Raw genomic sequence first — 19,175 nt, 5'->3', positions numbered from 1 at the left:
GGCACACCGAAGCTGCCCTGTCTGACCGGCCAGGTGTAGACAGTGGATGGGAAATGTAGAATGTAGTGCCGGGGAAATGTAGAATGATACTTTGGGTACCCTGCACCCCTGGATAGGTAGAAAGTAGAGAAAATGGGGAAGAGGAGAGCCACACACACTGGACCCCATGGGGGACTGTCTGAGTGGAAAGCGGGGTGAAGGCCCTTTGTGTTTACACGGCACATAAAGAGCAGGAAAGGACAGAGCTTGAGGTGTGGGCTCCCCTCCCTTTTTCTTCCCGCGAAATGTTTCTGATGGAAGCTGGAGGAAAAAGTAGGCCCTCGGGACAGCAGCAAAGCGTGGCCAGTACTGCCCTCTGCCGTCCACACTGGCTCGGGGATTCGTCACACAAGATTGAGCATGTACTGGGCTCTGGGGGCTGAACTTACGCACATCAGGAGAGGCGTGCTTTGAGGAAAAGCCACTACACAAGGGGTCTCTCTGGATGCTGTTTTTATAGAAAATTTCTTGTGTTTTAAAGTCTTGTGCATGTCAGGTAGATGACTTTTGGAGCTGATAAAAAAACTGAAAATGAAGTTTTATTTTCAGAACCAAAAAAAACCATTTTTGGGGTCCTCCCCCCCTCCCCTTCCCCCTCCCCCTCTAATATAATGTCATGGCTAAAATGTAAAATCCTGAGGACTGGGGGTGCAGCTCAAGTGGTAGAATGCTTGCTTAGCCTGAGCGACACCCTAGGTTCACCCACATTTTGGCTGTTATGAAATAAACATTGACAGCCATGTGCAGCTTTTGTTTGTTTGTTTGAACTTAAGTTTGCAACTCCCTTTGGATCAATGTGAGTGGATTGCTGGAGAGTGTGGTAAGAAATCGATGAGTATCATTTAAAAAAACAAAAAACCCCAACAAGGCCACCACAAGGTCCTCCTTGCCCAGTGACTGGAGAAGGCTCAGCAGTTTGGAAGCCAGCGGGGACCGAGGGCTCTGCCTCCAAGGAAGTCACTTTGCAGCAGGAATTTGTGACACCTGCAGTTCTGGCTGGAGGCTGTAGCGGTCCCCCTCCCCTCCCCCCTGTGGCTCACAGTCACAATCCTAGTTACTTGGGAGGCTGAGATGCAAGGATCAGGGTTGGAGGCTGACCCTGGCAGATAGAGTCACTGGGCACCATCTCTGAAATAGCCTGGCCGGAGGCCTGGCGCACTCTGGTGCCAAAACGATCCATCCACCTCCAAGGACACCCGAAATAGAGCTGCAGACTTCAGATCTGCGGGGTCACCCAGCAGTGGGGTGCTCACCCTTCTCTTGGGCAGCAGTTCACCAGTTTGCTTTTCACCCAACACTGGCGGGGCCTGGCCTTCCTGGGTGGGGGTGGGATGGGGTATTGGGATGGAGGGGGGTGGGGGGGCCTGGCCTCCCTGGGTGGGGGTGGGATGGGGTATTGGGATGGAGGGGGGTGGGGGGGCCTGGCCTCCCTGGGTGGGGGTGGGATGGGGTATTGGGATGGAGGGGGGTGGGGGGGCCTGGCCTCCCTGGGTGGGGGTGGGATGGGGTATTGGGATGGAGGGGGGTGGGGGGGCCTGGCCTCCCTGGGTGGGGGTGGGATGGGGTATTGGGATGGAGGGGGGTGGGGGGGCCTGGCCTCCCTGGGTGGGGGTGGGATGGGGTATTGGGATGGAGGGGGGTGGGGGGGCCTGGCCTCCCTGGGTGGGGGTGGGATGGGGTATTGGGATGGAGGGGGGTGGGGGGGCCTGGCCTCCCTGGGTGGGGGTGGGTGGATCTGGGGGTGGGGCCTGGCCTCTCCGGGTGGGGGTGGGATGGGGTATTGGGATGGAGGGGGTGGGATGGGGGCGGGGCCTGCCCCCCCCGTCGGGGTGGGGGGTGGGCGCCGTTTCCCTGGCAGTTAGCCGGGCGCAGGTGCCCGGCCTCTGTGACGTGCGCGGCGGGCCCCGGCGCCCCCATCAGCTGCCCCGCGGCCTCCTGCCCGCAGCAGCTCACGCGCGGCGGCGGCGGCGGCGATGGGGCAGCGGGGCGAGGCGGGCGGCGCTGCCCCTGCGGGCCGGGACGCGTGCCATGCCCTGGTGGACTAACTTCTGCTGTGAGTCGGGCGCCCCCCGGCGGCCGCGCCCCGCGCTGCGCCCACCCCCGGCGGCGGCGCGCTCGGCCGGGACGGCGGGAGGGGCGGGGGCTGGTCCTCCCGGCCTGGTGGCGGTAGCGGACCTCGAAGGAGGCGGCGAGGGACCCGGGGACGCGCCGAGGGGCCGTGAGCCCCGGGCCAAGCCGCCGCGCGCAGCCTGCGTCCAACCCGGCTGCTGCCCGAGGCATGCCGGGCCGCGGCCCCTCCGCGGCTGGCCCGGCCCGGCCTGGAGCAGGGCTGGGTGCGGGTCTGGGCTGGCTTGGGGTGGAAAACAGAACCACCGAGAGCCCCGGGACGCCGTGGACGGAGCGCGACAGTTTTCTTTGGTGCCGTGGCTGGGCTCGAACCCCGGGCCTTGCGCCCGCTTGGCTTTGGCTCCCGTCCGTCCTGCTCCGGCGGCCCGAGTTACAGGCGGGAGCCCGCGCCCGTTGGAACCTCCTGAAACCGCCAAGCCCGCACCCCAGGCCTTCTAGAAGATTCCCCCCACCCCCGGCCTGACCCCAGTGTGAGCTCGGGGCGGGTGTGGAGGCGGATCTCTGGGTATGCGACCCGCAGAAACCGCCAGGCCCCATCCCGGAGAGCCGAGCAGGGTCCCTTCTGGAAGGTTCGGACAGAAGTAGGGGCTAGGATTCCGTAGGTCCAAGTTGGCCGGGTGTGATTTCTTTTCAGTTTTCCAGGTTCCTGAGGGTCGGAACGCGGCTCCCGCGCCGGTCACCGCAGACTGCGCGCGCCGGCCACCGCAGACTGTGCGCGTCGGCCGCTTCCGCCCCTCCCGTGGCTGCAGACAGTCCAGAAAACAGGCATTTCCAATGCACGTGGATTTAGGGGACCAGGAGCCGTAGAAAGGTTGTGAACTTCCCTGGCTTTCCCCATCCTGGGGCCGAAAGCCTGCGTTTCCTCTTCCTGACAGGGCTGGGGCCGAGATGCCCGTGCTCAGGTTCTGTGGAGTTGAGGTTCTGTGGTGGAGGTCAGGTTCTGTTGTGTTGAGGTTCTGTTGTGTTGAGGTTCTGTTGTGTTGAGGTTCTGTTGTGTTCAGGTTCTGTTGTGTTCAGGTTCTGTGGCGGAGGTCAGGTTCTGTTGTGTTGAGGTTCTGTTGTATTGAGGTTCTGTTGTGTTCAGGTTCTGTGGTGGAGGTCAGGTTCTGTTGTGTTGAGGTTCTGTTGTATTGAGGTTCTGTGGAGTTGAGGTTCTGTGGTGGAGGTCAGGTTCTGTTGTGTTGAGGTTCTGTTGTGTTGAGGTTCTGTGGAGTTGAGGTTCTGTGGAGTTGAGGTTCTGTTGTGGAGTTGGTGGCTGGGGCTTGGGGTTCCCCTTAGTGTACTCCCAGCAATTGCACCCACCTTATCACGGAATGTCACGTCCCCTGTTGCATTAGAAGTGTTTGCAGCTATAGTTGTTTGTGTGTTTTAGTTGTGTGTGTGTGTGTGTGTGTGTGAGAGAGAGAGAGAGAGAGAGAGAGAGAGGGAGAGAATGCCTTTGTAATTGAGGAACTTTTTTTTTTTAGAGGGGGTCCAGTCGTGGGACCTGAACTCTGGGCCTGGGCACTGTCCCTCAGCTCTTCAGCTCAAGGCTAGCGCTCTACCACTTGAGCCACAGCGCCACTTCCGGCTTTTTTCTTTTTGCTTATGTGGTGCTGAGGAATCGAACCCAGGGCCTCAGGCATGCAAGGCGAGTGCTCTACCACTGAGCCACCTTCCCAGCCCTAATTGAGGAACTTTTAAAGAAATAGTTCATGAAAGTACACTTAGTTTTAAGTGTACTTAAATGTGAATATTTAAGAGTACTTCACTTTAAATATTTTAAAAATGAACATTTAAAAAAATAATTTTATGCCAGTACTGAAGCTTGAATTCAGGGCCTGGACACTGTCCCTTAGCTTTTTCCATTCAGGGCTGGTATTGTACCACTTGCGCCAGCTGGACTTTAGGCTTTTTGGTGGTTAATGGGAGATAACAATGTCTTTTCTGCCTGGGCTGGCTTTGAACCTGAATCCTCAGCTCTCAGCCTCCTGAATGAGGAGTTACGGTGAGCTACTGCTGTTCAGCACCTGTTGGTTTTTAGTAAGAACACATGTGAACATAGCATTTTCTTATTGCAGAAGATTAGGAACATTCATAGATACTCTGAACAGACAAAAAAGTTGTATCTGGGTTTTCTTTCTCCTTCAACCTATTTCTCTGTTTTTTCTGTTTTTTTGGGGGGGACTGGTCATGGGGCCTGAACTCTGGGCCTGGGCGCTGTCCCTCAGCTCTTCAGCTCAAGGCTAGCGCTCTACCACTTGAGCCACAGCGCCACTTCTGGCTTTTTTTCTTTTTGCTTATGTGGTGCTGAGGAATTGAACCTAGGGCCTCAGGAATGCAAGGCAAGCGCTCTACCACTGAGCCACCTTCCCAGCCCCTTCTCACTGTTTCCTGTGGGTGGTCGCTTCTCTTTGTTACATACAAAGTCTACAGTTGGTCACAAATGATGTTTGTTGGTTTGTGACAACATCTTACTTAAGTGGCCCAAGGTGGTTGCACCATCCTCCTGCCTAAACCTCCCAGTGCTAAGATAGGTCTGTACAACCATGCCTGGAACTCATGTGGGAGATCTTTTGGCCTCTCTCTCTGTCTTTATTCCCGCCCCCCCCCCCCCTTTCCCCTCCTGTAGTGTGTGGATCTCACTACTTTACAGCCCAGCCAAGTCTGAAACTCATAATCTTTTTTTGTCAGTTGTGGGGCTTGAACTCAGGGCCTGGATGCTGTCCCTGAGCTCATAGTGAGCTGGGTTTTTGTTTGTTTGTTTGTAAAGGGAATCATTTAGGAAATATGTTTCAGCCGGCAGCAGCCGGCTTAGCTACTCAGGAGGCTGAGATCTGAAGATCATGGTTCAAAGCCAGCCTGGGTAGGAAAGTCTGTGAGACTGTTTCCAAATAACCACCAGAAAACCAGAAGTGGTGCTGTGGCTTAAGTGGTAGATCACTCGCCTTGAGCTGAAGATCTGAGCGACAGCACTCAGGCCCAGAGTTCAAGCCCCACAACCCACAAGAGAAAGAAAAAAGAAAAAGATACAATCAGCTTCTTGGACAATGCACCACATACATTACCAGAAATTTTTGTTTGCTTTTGGCCAGTCCTGGGTCTTGAACTCAGGGCCTGGGCACGGTTCCTGAGCTTCTTTGCTGAAGGCTAGCACTCTTCCTGAGCTTCTTTGCTCAAGACTAGCACTCTACCACTTGAGCCACAGCACCACTCCCAGCCTTTTCAGCTGATGTGGTACTGAGGAATCGAACCCAGGGCCTCATGCATGCTAGGCAAGCACTCTACCACTGAGCCACCTGCCCAGCCCCACATTACCAGAAAGTTGAAGACAGCTAAACAACCTTAGTCCTTGTGTCTGGCAAGAGAATAACTAAAGCAAGACGTAAACATGAGCTAAAGATGATAGAAATACTCATCAGAAGCCGGGCGCTGGTGTCTCATGCCTGTAATCCTAGATACTCAGGAGGCTGAGATCTGAGGATTGTGGTTCAAAGCCAGCCTGGGCAGGAAAGTCCGTGAAACTCTTTATCTCCAATAAACCACCAGAAAGGCGGAAGTGGCGCTGTGGCTCATGTGGTATTTGCTAGCCTTGAGCCTAAGAGCTGAGGGACAGTGCTCAGACCCTGAGTTCAAGCCCCATGAGCGACCCCCCCCCCAAAAAAAAACTTATTAGAAAAGAAGCATGGCAGAGAAAGAGAGCACGTGATAGATGCCACGGGAAGCCAGCCCTGGTCAGCAAGCTCGGCCTTGGGTTCAACTGAAAATTGGACAGCTTTCTGATTGGTGGGTCTCTTTGTTTCTGGTAAGATTTGGTGACTCATGTATTTTCCCCATTTGTCTGTCCTCCTTCCTTGTTGTGTAGCCTCTTACTCCATTTTGTATCAGCTTCTCCTGCCATCTGCCAGCTGTATAGGCTAAAATTCCCTGCCAACTTTTCTACTAACCCTGCCTTTGCTCCTAACCTCCTATCAACACTTGCTCCAATGAGCAGCTAATTCAGGATCCTGGCATGTCTCTGTTTATTCTATGCTCCTAAATTAGCACAGTTAACCTCCTTCCTTCTCCTTCATTTAAATCACATTTTTTACCGCCCCCCCCACCATGAGTTTTAGCATTCCAAACTGATAGCAAAGTGGAACATCCATCTGTGTACAGTTGACCTAATTCACCAAATCTTCTCCCTTTGAACTTCTAGAAGTTTCTTCTGGCAATCCATTTGTGGTTTTGCTTTTTGGGGGGGGGTCTTTCATATACCATTGACATTTCAGGGCAGGTTCGTTGTTTCGTAGAAGAGCCTTCCTTGTGGGTTTGCTGATTGCCTCCCCAGGACTTACCTGCCCTTCTGTGGAGGCTTGATGATGTACATCCTGTTACCTGGTCAGTTGGTTGACATGGCACATCAGACTTCTCCATTGTAAGGTTGCTTTTTGAAGTTAACTCACCTCAGTGATGATTCTTGCAGCTTTTTGGTGATTAACTGGAAATAATACTTTCCTGTCCTGGCTGGCTTTGAACCGTGATCCTCAGATCTGAGCTGCCTGAGTAGCTACAATGACAGTGTGAGCCACCAGCACCTAGCATTTCTTGGTGCAGGACTAAATGTTTCCCCTTGCTTTTATTGTTTTCCTTCCACATGGGGCCTCAGCCATGTTTTCCTACATCTACAATTTGAAAGAGAATGATCACAGTGGAAGTGATAGCTGTTTCTTTGTGTTTTTACAAAGAAGTACTTCCGGGTCAATTTACATTTCTTTTTAATGTCACCCTTATTTGTGATTTTTTTTTCTAAGTGCGAGGTGGTATTACCCATTAATGTCTTTCACTCCTTTTTCTCTTTCTTTTTTTAATGCTTCAGAGTTTGGCCAGTCTTTTCCAGTTGGCTTATATGTTCTTTCATGTACCTCTATCAGCTTAAAGAAATGTTCCTGTACTCTGTATGACCTAGTCCCGACTATCTCCAACGAGCTGGTCCCTCTTTGGACTGTCAGGATGGGGCCAGCAAGCCTTGTCCTTTGGATTGTGCAGTGACCTGTTTGTGCAAACAAGTTTAGTATAAGTTAAATGTAGAACTCCATGGGATGTAACAGAAAGCCATCAGTGTGGTATGTAATTCTATGACAGTTTGCAATTGAAGACATCTAGTGGACCCACTCTTGGTGATGCAGTACCCAAAGCATAACTTATTTGTTGATCTTTAAGATCAAAAGACCAGAGCATATCTGAATTTTTGAAGGTCATTTGGAAGAAAGAAACCAACCGACTTCCTAACATTTACCAAGAGCCATATGGCCCCTACCTTATTCTGTGATTGATTGTTAGAAAGGAGCATGCTAACTGATCATGTTTTAAAAATATTTAATAAAAATATTGAATTGTCTTGAACTATAATCATGTTTTGTCCTCTCTCTTCCTGCTCTTGTAATAGTTGGACAGAGAAGTTCTGAAGATGTGAGAGAGAAAGACCCAGAAAAGGAAATGGCTACCAACTCTGAAGTCACAGACACCACAAAGGATGGGCAGGAGGAAATACCTGAAATAATCGAAGAGATTCCTTCCTCAGCTAGCAATTTAGATGAGATAGCACACTCCACCGAGTCTCAAGCTAATGATGTTGGATTTAAGAAGGTTTTTAAGTTTGTTGGCTTTAAATTCACTGTGAAAAAGGATAAGACCGAGAAATCTGACACTGTCCAGCTAGTCACCGTTCAAAAAGAGGAAGGTGAAGGAGCAGAAGGTTCAAATGGGGCTGGCGACCACCAGGAGGCCAGCGTGGAGACGGAAGGGTCATCGTCCAAAGAGAGTGAACTCAAGCAGTCCACCGAGGAGCTGAAGCACCCCTCGAAGCACGAGCAAAGCATCACTGAAATTTCCACACGAGCTGAGTCTGATCAAGCCGCAGAAGAAAGCAACAGAGAAGCAGAAACACAAGAAAGAGAGCCTCCTAGGCCTCTAGACTCCCCCACCAGCCCCATCAACGAGACGGCATCGCCTTTTAAGAAATTCTTCACTCAAGGCTGGGCTGGCTGGCGGAAGAAGTCGAGTTTCAGGAAGCCAAAGGACGACGAGCTGGAAGCTTCTGAGAAGCCAAGAGAACAGGAGCCAGAGAAGCCAGATATGGAGGGAGAGGAAAATACCGAAGGAGTCCAGGGGCAGCCCGCGGCCTCTCCACCGCCTCCGGCCCCGGAGCCCCCGGCGGCCCGATTATCCGCCGAGTACGAGAAGGTGGAGCTTCCCGAGCTTCCCTCGGAGCCTCCGGGGCCTGCCCACGACAAACCCGCCCCGCTGGCCTCGGAAGTGTTCGATGAGAACGTCGAAGGCCACCGAGAGGTCTCGGCGGACGTTCACGCGTGCATGGCCGAGGTGCAAGACCCTGGGACACCCTGGGCCCGTGAGACGCCAGAGGAAGCCACCGCCACCGCCACCGCGGGGGAAGCCACCGCCACCGCCACCAAGGGGGAAGCCACCGCCACCGCCACCAAGGGGGAAGCCACCGCCACCGCGGGGGAAGCCACTGCCACCGCCACCAAGGGGGAAGCCACCGCCACCGCCACCGCGGGGGAAGCCACCGCCGCCGGAGCCGGGGAGGCGGAGCCCACGCCGGGCGCCCCCGAGGGCGACCGCCCCTCCCCGGCCGACCTGGCCCCGGAGGAACCGTCTAAACACCCGGAAGGCGCGGCGGGTGAGGCCGAACTCCTGTCCTCGCAGGAGCGGATCAAGGCGCAGGGAAGCCCCCTGAAGAAGCTGTTCAGCAGCTCTGGCTTGAAGAAGCTGTCCGGGAAGAAGCCGAAGGGGAAGCGAGGAGGGGACGAAGAGTCGGGGGAGCATCGCCCCGCGCCCGCCGAGTCCCCCGACAGCGCCGACGAGCAGAAGGCGGGGGACAGCTCCGCCTCCTCCCCGGAGGAGCCCGAGGAGCCCGCGGCTCTGGAGAAGGCGCTCGGGGACGGCCCCCGGGAAGCGGAGGGGGAAGAAGGAGCCACCTCCTCCGACGGGGAGAAGAAGAGAGAGGGCATCACGCCCTGGGCCTCCTTCAAGAAGATGGTGACGCCCAAGAAACGCGTGCGGCGGCCCTCGGAGAGCGACAAGGAGGACGAGCTGGACAAGCTGGACAAGGTGAAGAGCGCCACGCTGTCGTCCACGGAGAGCGCCGCCTCCGAGGCGCCCGACGACGCCAAGGGGGCCGCCGAGGAGCCGCGGCCCGAGGAGCCGCGGCGCAAGGTGGACAGCTCCGTGTCCTGGGAGGCGCTGATCTGCGTGGGGTCGTCCAAGAAGAGAGCGAGGAAAGCCTCCTCCTCCTCCGAGGAGGGGGACGCGCCGCCGGCCGGGGAGGCGGGCCGGGAGCCGGGCGCCGACGCGGGCCCCGAGCCGCCCGAGCCCGCGCAGCAGGGCAGCTCCTCGCCCGAGCCGGCCGGCAGCCCCTCGGAGGGCGAGGGCGTGTCCACCTGGGAGTCCTTCAAGAGGCTGGTCACCCCGAGGAAGAAATCCAAGTCCAAGCTGGAAGAGAAAACCGACGACGGCGGCCTGGAAACTTCCGCTTCCGCTTCCGACCTGGAACCGGGAAGGGAAGAGTCTTGGGCTTCCATTAAGAAGTTCATTCCTGGACGGCGGAAGAAAAGGTCCGATGGGAAGCGAGAAGCCGGCCCCGCGGAGGAGGCCGCAGGCCCGGCGGAGGCCACCGAGGACGACGGCGATGTCCCCGCCGTGGTGCCCTTGGCCGAGTACGACGCGGTGGAAAGGGAGAAGCTGGAAGCCCAGCTCGCGCAGGGCGGCCAGGGGGCGGAGTCTAGGCCGGGGGCGGAGCCCGGCGCGCCCAGCGCGCCTGCGCAGCAGTACGGCCCGCAGGTGGACCTGTACGTGTCGGAGGAGGTGAGCCAGAGCCTGGTGCACACCGTGACGGTGGCCGTGATCGACGGCGCGCGGGCCGTGGCCGATCTGGAGGAACGCTCTCCGTCCTGGATCTCCGCTTCGGTGACTCAGCCCCCCGAGCCGGCAGAGGAGGACGAAGCCGGACCCCCGTCCGGGGAGGTGATGGGAGCATCCGTCGAAGCCGGAGAGACCCCCGCGGCTCCCCGCCCCGGCGATGAGCCGGTCCCCAGCGACGCGGACTTCACCTCGGCGGAAGCCGTGATCGCGGCCGATCCCCCCGAGGCCCTGTGTGCCGAGGAAGCCACGGAGCCGTCGGGGGCGGAAGAGACCACGGAGATGGTGTCGGCCGTGTCCCAGCTCACCGACTCGCCCCGCACCGCCGAGGAGGCCACCCCGGTCCGGGAGGCGGAGGGCGCCGCGGCCGACGCCGGGGAGCAGGAGCGGCGCACGCGCGCCGTCCTCCAGGCCGTGGCTGAAAAAGTGAGAGGGGAGGCGGAGCCCGCGGACACCCGTGGGCCCCTCGACGGGGTGCAGACCGCGCCGCAGGAGGAGCCCCCCACACCAGCGATGGGGGGGCCGGAGCAGGGGGCGTTGGAGGAGACGGTCCAGGACACGGAAGCTGACCTCGGTGCCCCGGGGAGTGGAGAGGCCGAGGAGGCTGGCAGCGGGGCGCCGGCCCAAGCCTCAGCCGAGCCACAGCCCCAGGAGACGATGGGGGCGCCGCCGGCCATCCCTCCCGACTCGGCCGAAACCCTGACCGACAGCGAGACAGACGGAAGCACGCCCGTGGCCGAGTTCGAAGCCGGAGATAGCGTGCAGCAGGACGAGGTCCTGGGAGCCCCCGGAGACACAGCCCTGGCTTCCCGTACCCAGTCACAGGCCGCAGAAGAGGAGCCGAGTCCTGCCCAGCAAGAGGCTCCTCCAGCACCTTCTAGTTGCCAAACCCAGGAAGAGAAGAAAGAACCAGCAGAAGCAGAGACTGTTCTAGAACGTACCCAAGGAGAGCTGTTGGGGGAAGCTGGACCCGTTGTGTCGAAGACTGAGGTGTGTCAAGAGGTTGGCCAGATGCCCGATGAAGAAGCCAAAGAGGATGGGCCGTGGGGTGAGGGACACGAAGTGTCTACCCGCACCGACGGAGCGGAGAGCCCGGAAAAGGCTCCTGACGTGGCCCCTGATGGAGAGGCGGCTGCGGAGGCAGGCTGTCAGATGGATGATGCTCTTGAACTCCAGCAGCCAGGCCTGCAGGAGAGAGAGGCGGAAGCTCAGGCAGGCCGGGAGGATCCTGCCGAAGCACAGCCCCTGCAAGAGAGTGAGCAAGAACCCGCGCCCAAAGCAGCGGCTCCCCGAAGTGAAGAAGTGGTTTCCACAGTGGACACGCCCCAGACCAGCAGTCCTGATAGAAGCCCATCTCCTCCTCGCCAGGCCCACGAGGTTGAAGTTGAAGGCTGTGGAGCATCAGCACCTCTAACCGCTGGAGCAGTGGAGGAGGTGGTAGAGGTGGTGGAGGAGGTCTTAGAAGAAACTAAGGTTTCAGAAGCAGGTGAAACTTTGCAGTCTGCAGGTGCACCTGTAGTCCCAGCAGAGAAGTCTGTTGGAGAAGAAGACCAGGCCCCTCAGTTAGAAGGCGATGATGTTTCTGCAGAGCCTGAGACTCAGGCAATGTCCATACCAGTTCTACTGACCAGTCATGAAAAAGGCTTAGAGAGAGAGGGAAGCGGTCCCCAGACAGGGCAGGCAGCAGATGGAGGTGATGAGCAGGTTAGTTGGCAGGAAGACCATGCCAGTGTGTCTTCTGAGGGAGATCTTAAGGCTGAACTTGAGTCTGAGAGCAGTAAGATCATCCAAAATGTAATTCAGACAGCAGTTGACCAGTTCATTCACAAGGAAGAGACGGCCGTGGACATGATTACCTCTGATTCACAGACACAGGTTTTGTCCCTACAAGCAGAAGCAGCAGCTGAAGAGCAGGCCCCTGTCCAGGATGAAACCCAAACCCTTGCAGCCCACGAGGAGTCTGAGCCAACTACAGTGGGACCCGCACTTTCCAAAGATGTGAGTGAAATGTCTGAAAAGATCTCGCCAATTGGCATGGAAAGTTCTGGTGTCGGTGGCCAGCAGCTTGACGAGGTGGTCCCTCCATCAGAGGCGGATGGAGATGGGAGCAGGGCAAAGGCTGTGTCTGACGAAGGTCTCCACGAGTTAAGAGAGAGAATAGAAAAGCCACCATCGGAACCCAAAGAAAACAAGAAAGGAGATGCACACCTGGAAGCCCAAATCTCAGCCCCCGCAGATGCCGAGGTCTCTGGAGGCTTAGCCAAAGAGTCCTCCGATACCAATGGACCGAAAGTCACAGAGGAGGAGCCTGCCCAGGAGCCAGGATTCCAGGAAGGAAAAGGGCACAGTGAATCTGATAAGGAGATCACAACCCCCAAAGAAGAGGAGATGCAAAAACCAGAGAGAGAGCCAGCGAAATCTGAACTTACAGAATGCTAAGACAGTGGGTAAGTCAGCTTCCTTTGCTTCTAAAGTCATTTTTCCCTCTTGCATGCCTTCCGTGATGTATTTGTTAGAAAAGAATTGTTTTAAATAAGTAGGATTGTTTTTTCAGTAATTATGATTTTTGCCAGGCACCTGGTGGCTTATGCCTGTAGTCCTAGCTACTTAGGAGGCTGAGATCAAAGCATTGAGGTTTGAAGCCAACGCAGGCAGGAAAGTCTTTGAGTATTATCTGTAATTAAGCACCATAATGTTGGAACTGGAGCTGTGGCTCCAGTGGTAGAGTGCTGGCCTCACATGCGTGAGGCCCTGGGTTCGATTCCTTAGCACCACATAAACAGAAAAAGCTGGAAATGGGGCTGTGACTCAAAAGTGGTAGAGTGCTAGCCTTGAGCTGATCTGCTGAGGGACAGCACCCAGGCTCAGGGTTCAAGTCCCATGACCTGCCAAAAAAAAAAAAAAAAAAGCTTAGGGACAAGGCCTGAGCACTGAGTTCAAGCCCCAGGACACACACACATGCACAGCTGTCTTATTAGTGTCATGAAGATAATGGCTTAATTTTACCCTTTGTGACACTGCTTTACAAAATAAAGGGGTGTGTGTTATTCAGGATTACTTATCATTATTCAGCTAGAGTCAAGTTTATATCAGACTGAAATTTATAGGTATTTAAAAAACAGCTTTAAGGGGGAATAAAATTTTTATGGGAATGCTAGTTAAACTAAGTTAAATTTAAGTTAAAGAAACTCAGACTTTCTTGGTTTGCTTGCTCCACTGATACCCTACTACTTGAGTCATTTCTAGCCTAGCTTTTTGCTAGTTAGTAGAGATGGAGTCTTGAAGACTTTTCTGCCCAGGCTGGCTTAGAAACTCCTACCTTCCTGTTCCATTAGGGTGATAAATACATGCCACTAGCACAACTTTATTGCCCAGGCTGCTTCCAGCCATGATCCTCAGATCTTAGCCTCCTGAGTAGCTAGGATTACAGGTGTGAGCCACCAGTGCTTGGCTTCCTTTCTTTTTTTGATGGGCTTAAACTGTGTGTGTGTTTTGTTTGTTTTTTGGGTCTGGTCATGGGGCCTGAACTCTGGGCCTGGGCACTGCCCCTCAGCTCTTCAGCTCAAGGCTAGCGCTCTACCACTTGAGCCACAGCGCCACTTCCGGCTTTTTTCTTTTTTGCTTATGTGGTGCTGAGGAATCGAACCCAGGGCCTCATGCATGCAAGGCAAGCACTCTACCACTGAGCCACCTTCCCAGCCCCTAAAATGTGTTTTTTTAGGGATAGTTTTTCCTTTCCTTTTATTTTTCTGATCCTGGGTTTGAACTCAAGACCCTTGTGTTCTTACTTGGCTTTTCTACTCAAGCCTAGCACTTTACCACTTAAACTGCACCTTTCGCTTCTGGTTAATTGGTGATAAAAGGCTTCCAGACTTTCCTAGGCTTTGAACAGAGATCCTCAGCTCTCAGCCTCCTGAGTAGCTAGGATTGCAGGTGTGAGCCACCGGCACCCGGCTGCCCATGGTTTGTGCTGTTCACTCATACAGCTATTCTATTAGTAAATGAGGAACCAAGAGAGAATTTTCCTGACTCTTTGTTGGACTTCCTTTTACAGGGAAACCCATTGTACATTTGCCAAGACCAGAATGTGAAGACAAGTAGTGGAAGAAAATGCTGCTGAGACTCAAGACCATTATTTCAGAACTTTGAGAAATGGAGAGCAGGGCCATCCTCCATCGCCCCTGACAATCCTGAGGCTTCATCAGGAGCTTACAGCCGTCTAACGTTTCTTGTTTCCAAGACCATCTCCTCTTTCCCCCTTGATAGCATTTCATAGTTCTGATGTAAGGGGCTCAGTTCTTAACCTGGAACAATACCTAGCTCTACTTCTCAAACTGGAGTATCGTGCTTTATGTATTTATGCGTATATTTTAAGTCCTCCTCCTTCCATCTCATCCATTGTATATTTTTTGCCTCCATGTTTCACGTGTGCCCTAGAGCACAGACCTTTTGTATCCCAGGATACACAGCAGACACGTAGCTATGGAAGCCTGGGGAAACACCAGGCTTCACTTACCGTCCACACAAACGCAGCTCCCAAGAAATCACATTCCTGATGAGAAGGTACAATTCTTATTTTCAACATTCACTAATGCTTAGATCCATGCCTCTGAAATTGGCCGCTTTCTTCTATGCAGTGAGCTGAAAAAAATAAATAAAACGCATTTGCAAACATACAGAATGATTCTTTTAGTTACTGTGAATTTCCCGCCTCCCCCTTTCTAGTCTAGCAAAAGTTGGAAAGTTTGTTTTCAAGGGCAAGATAAATTTCTTCTCTGAGATGGTGTTACAGTGGTTTGAACAGACGAGTGTGCTAATTCTTACCTTAGCAGACCAGTGCAACATTTTTCATGTCATGCAGAAAGAACTGACTTTGTACATTTTTGATTCTACTTTTGTAGTCTAGACTGGATCTACATGTGGCACAGCGAGTCCTTTCTTTATAGATGCTATTTTGGTAGACGTGGCTGGTGTCTTGTGTACTTATGTCCTTCTTGCCGAACATTGTTGCACATTATGTTCATTTGGATAAACTGTGATTGGACAACTGATTTAAATAAAATATTTGCTTCTCTTAGATTTGCTGACTTTATGAGGCTGTGTATTCACTGGGAGAAGACCAGTGAGGGTGGTAGGTGAACACTGGTTTGAGCCAAATGTTTACACGGCAGAGATGTATTTGCTAAAATAAACAGAGGCTTTTTTTAGATGGACATTTCTGCTCCCGCTCTGCCAACTTCCTTCCCCCCCAAAAGAGGCCTTCTTTAGAGTTTTAATATTTTTTATTTCAAACAATGACAAATGTTGTGAAAAGGAAATTTGTAGAACTGCTTTGCCTAAAAGATGATGAACAGTTTTTAAAAATGTTGACCTGAGGATCCATTTTTGTACATAAAGAATCTTGTCTGACAAAAAAAAATACCAAAGAACAAGCTTGTCACCTTATATATAAGATTTTACTTTTTTGCACATAGAACTAGCCTGGAAAATGCACTTAAATCTGACTTAATTTTAGTACTCCAGTTTGAGAATTTATGTTTTGGCTGCCAGTTAATTCTTTTTTTTGGGGGGGGGTCCGGTCGTGGGGCCTGAATTCGCTGTTTGGTCTTATAGTTGGACAATATATGCTTTTGTGAAATTATTCTCAAATATTCTCAACTATGCATAATTACTTTTTGGGGGGGGATGAGGGGGGGTCTGGTTGTGAGGCCTGAACTCTGGGCCAGGGCGCTGTCCCTCAGCTCTTCAGCTCAAGGCTAGCGCTCTACCACTTGAGCCACTGCGCCACTTCCGGCTTTTTTCTTTTTTTTTGCTTATGTGGTGCTGAGGAATCGAACCCAGGCGTGCAAGGCAAGTGCTCTACCACTGAGCCACCTTCCCAGCCTCGCATAATTACTTTTTTGAGGTGGGGGTTGGGGAGGAATCTTACTATGTTACCCAGGCTGGTCTTGAACTTGGGGATTCAATTGATCCCACTTCAGCCTCCCAAGTGGCTAGGACCACAATACAGTTATATCTCATTCCGCTCAGCTCACCTGTGCGTAACTATTAAACATGAACAGGTTTACTGTCCTCTGGTCCAAGAGCTGGTGCCAATGTTTTTTGAAGATCAATAAAAGTACTGGAAATGCGGAGGGGTTTGTGAGGAATTTCTATGGGCCCATTTCCTCTCTCTGGCAGGAAGAGAGCACAGCGGTTTTGAATGGATCAAACATGTGCATTTGTCTTTTCCCACACGGGGCCAAACTGACTGGCTGTCACTATCAATTCCTTGATGACATTTTATACTGCTACCTAATGTGCCCTAGATTGCTTGGCTACTCTATATCCAGGTCTGTTTAGCATTTTCTTTTTCTTAACAAGAAGAAGGCCAATGGTAGCCTGCAATACTGTTCTTTAATTCTAATGCTGCTGTTGAACATGATCACATGCAAAGGGTAGAAGGTGGAGCAAGTGCCTCATTTTGCTATTTTTGGCAAAACAGTTGGAGCCATGGTACATTAGAGCAGAAAACCAAAACTTGTAAACTCTTGCTACTTGTAATTGCTTCAATGGTACCCATGAGTTGCCTCTCTGTGTACATATTTTGTTCCAATATTTTTCTTTGATGTTTGGAACTACCAGATTAGACAGGAGCTACAAATTTTTAGCCTTCAATGTAAGCTTCAAGCTTAGCAGTTACCTCTACTCCAAGACGATATTTGATTCCTAGTTGTTTGGGGGCAAATTTTCATTAAATAAAATACAATCTAATTAAATGCCATGGACTTTTATTCCTGTGGTTTTACCTTGGTCGGGGCTATGTTGCTTTTCTCTTCATGTCCATACTCTAGCACACATTTTAGATGAGGAACTTTCTTATGTCAGTCCCTGAGTATCACGGAAGTGTAGAATGAATGGATGAAAGGGTGTGTGTGTGTGTGTGTGTGTGTGTGTGTGTGTGTGTGTGTGTGTGTGTGTGTGTGTGTGTGTGTGTGTGTGTGTGTGTGTGTGTGTGTGTGTGTGTGTGTGTGTGTGTGTGTGTGTGTGTGTGTGTGTAATGAATGGATGAAAGGGTGTGTGTGTGTGTGTGTGTGTGTGTGTGTGTGTCCAGATCTGTAACCATTTGACCTGGCTCTCTTAGTTAGAATTTCCTTAAGCCTCTGGCTGGCCTTCTAAATATAAACACAGATTTATATGGTTTTGGGATAGGCACAGAAACTGCCTCTGAAATGGCACCAATAACAAGGCCTGGAGTTTAGAACGTCTCTTCAACTCTACAAGAACGACACGGTGTCCCAGTCTCTAATCCAGCACTTAGGAAACTGAGCTAGGAGGACCTGAAGATCTTGGCCACCATGTCAGGAGGTGGGTGGTGGTGGATGGGTGGGGAATAAAAAGCCATGCAAGCACTCCAAGGATTCCTGGATGGAAAGAGATTGGAACACGCACATAACACCAATGTCCCGTAAATCCTCATCCCTGTGGAATGCGGAGGAAGCACACCTGGCAGAGAACTCACACAGATGCAGCCCCTCCTCCCTGCCAAATCCCTCACTGCGTCCGGCATGCACCCTTTATTAGGATAATAAACATCTGAGAAAGCTGAGACTTGGCTTAGGCTTTGGCTCAGGAAACAGTACTTGGAGGTTGCTATCATGGGGGTTTGGGGTGAATAATCATGACTTGTTTAATGCTGTTATATTCCCAGTTAGTCCCACCCCTCTGGCACCTAAACAAAATAATATTCTCCAGAACATTCCACAGTGGTGGGTGTGGTGGTCTTGGAACATTGACCTCTAACATTGAAAGTATGTACAGGACAGCAAGGGGCCTGGTGGCTTGCTGTAATCCTATTACCTACTCAGGAAGCTGAGATCTAAGCATCCAGACTCAAAGCCAGCCCAGGCGGGCAAATCTCAGACTCCTACCTCCAATTCACTAGCAAAAAGCTGGAAGTGGAGGTGTGACTCAAGTGGTAGAATGCCAACCTTGAGTAAAAAAGCCAAGAGTATGGAGGCCAACTCATGGGTGGAGTGGAGACAGGAGGGACTGGCAGAGAGGGAACAGATGACACTGTCAAAAAGGAAATGCACTCGTTACCTGACATGTAACTAATTCCCTTGTAAATCAATTAAAAAAAAAAAGTATGAGGTCGATCAACCACCAGTATCAGCTCACAAAATCACACCAAAACCCAAAATATTCCCCCTCCCCCTGCCCCAGAAAAAAACCCAACAACAGGAAAGTTGGGCTGGTAGTGTGGCTTAAGTTGGCAGAGCTCCAGAAAGTTTGAGGCCTAGGGCTCTGAGTTCAAACCCTGGCACAACAAAAACATTTAAAAGTGGCACAAGCTCGATTCACAAAATGGTTTTGCTTCTCCAGGTAAGTCTTATTATATATTCAAGCTGGCCTTAAGCTTGTGATCCTCCTGCCTCAGTTTCCCAAATGCTAGGTTGCAAGCATAAGCCACTGTACCAGCTTGAATGCCCCTACCCTTTCCTTTACTTGCAGTGAAATTTCCAAAGCAGCAACAGCTCACTCAGAGTGAGGTAGAAGTTGGGCTCCATTCTGTTCATGCCTGTCATTAGCCACAACTACCTTGAATGGCAATGGTTTCTCCCCACAAAAGCATTACCTTCTATTGTGAGAGTCCCACAGTACTTTGCAAAACCGATTGTTTAGTAACAGGTACTGACAGTGAAGCCCCTTTGTTCATTGCTTTTCTTGTGAAGGAAAACTACTTGTAATATAAGGGGTGGAACTAAATTGACAGTTCCGATTATTTGACTCTTAGGACTTTCTGGGTTTCAAGACTTCTCTCACCCCTTTGGGCTCTCAGGCGTGGAGGGCTGCATCACCCTTTCCCAGATATCCAGAGATGTACTTGGTGTCATCTTTAGAAAGTGCCTCCTTTTCCCCCTGGAAAGGAGGTTGGCAAGGTGCTGTTTACACCCTGTTCCCAGTACTCATTTAATTCCCATGACTTTGCGACCCAATGCAGCCAACAACTTCAGTTTACAAGTGTGAGGTTAGGGTTAGGGGTCAGGTTAGAGACATCCCCCCAAAGCCTGGTATACAGAAGAGGGTCCAGCATCTCCCTTTGCTTAGGCAGATACACAGAAAAAAAA

General features: G+C 52.3%; 1 protein-coding gene across 3 annotated transcripts in view; it reads left to right on the top strand.

Moving 5' to 3' along the window:
* The window catches only part of Akap12 (A-kinase anchoring protein 12), a 71,410-nt gene extending 54,587 nt beyond the window's left edge, over positions 1–16,823 (top strand). For 2 of the 3 annotated variants that reach the window (XM_070010595.1, XM_070010597.1), the window contains 2 exons: positions 7,574–12,512; positions 14,120–16,823. In XM_070010595.1, coding sequence (XP_069866696.1) covers positions 7,574–12,504 — 4,931 coding nt within the window. In that variant the 3' untranslated portion in view covers positions 12,505–12,512; positions 14,120–16,823. Of the gene's footprint in view, positions 1–1,986; positions 2,093–7,573; positions 12,513–14,119 lie in introns of those variants that run through there. The other variant, XM_070010596.1, reaches the window with a different exon arrangement.
* Positions 16,824–19,175: the final 2,352 nt, after the last annotated feature.

Source organism: Dipodomys merriami, unplaced genomic scaffold (assembly GCF_024711535.1).
Source record: "Dipodomys merriami isolate MVZ:Mamm:240054 unplaced genomic scaffold, mDipMer1.0.p SCAF_8, whole genome shotgun sequence".
NCBI classification, from domain to species: Eukaryota; Metazoa; Chordata; class Mammalia; order Rodentia; family Heteromyidae; genus Dipodomys; species Dipodomys merriami.
The sequence above is the reverse complement of the archived record's forward strand: the minus strand, read 5'-3'. Positions and strand labels throughout refer to the sequence as shown.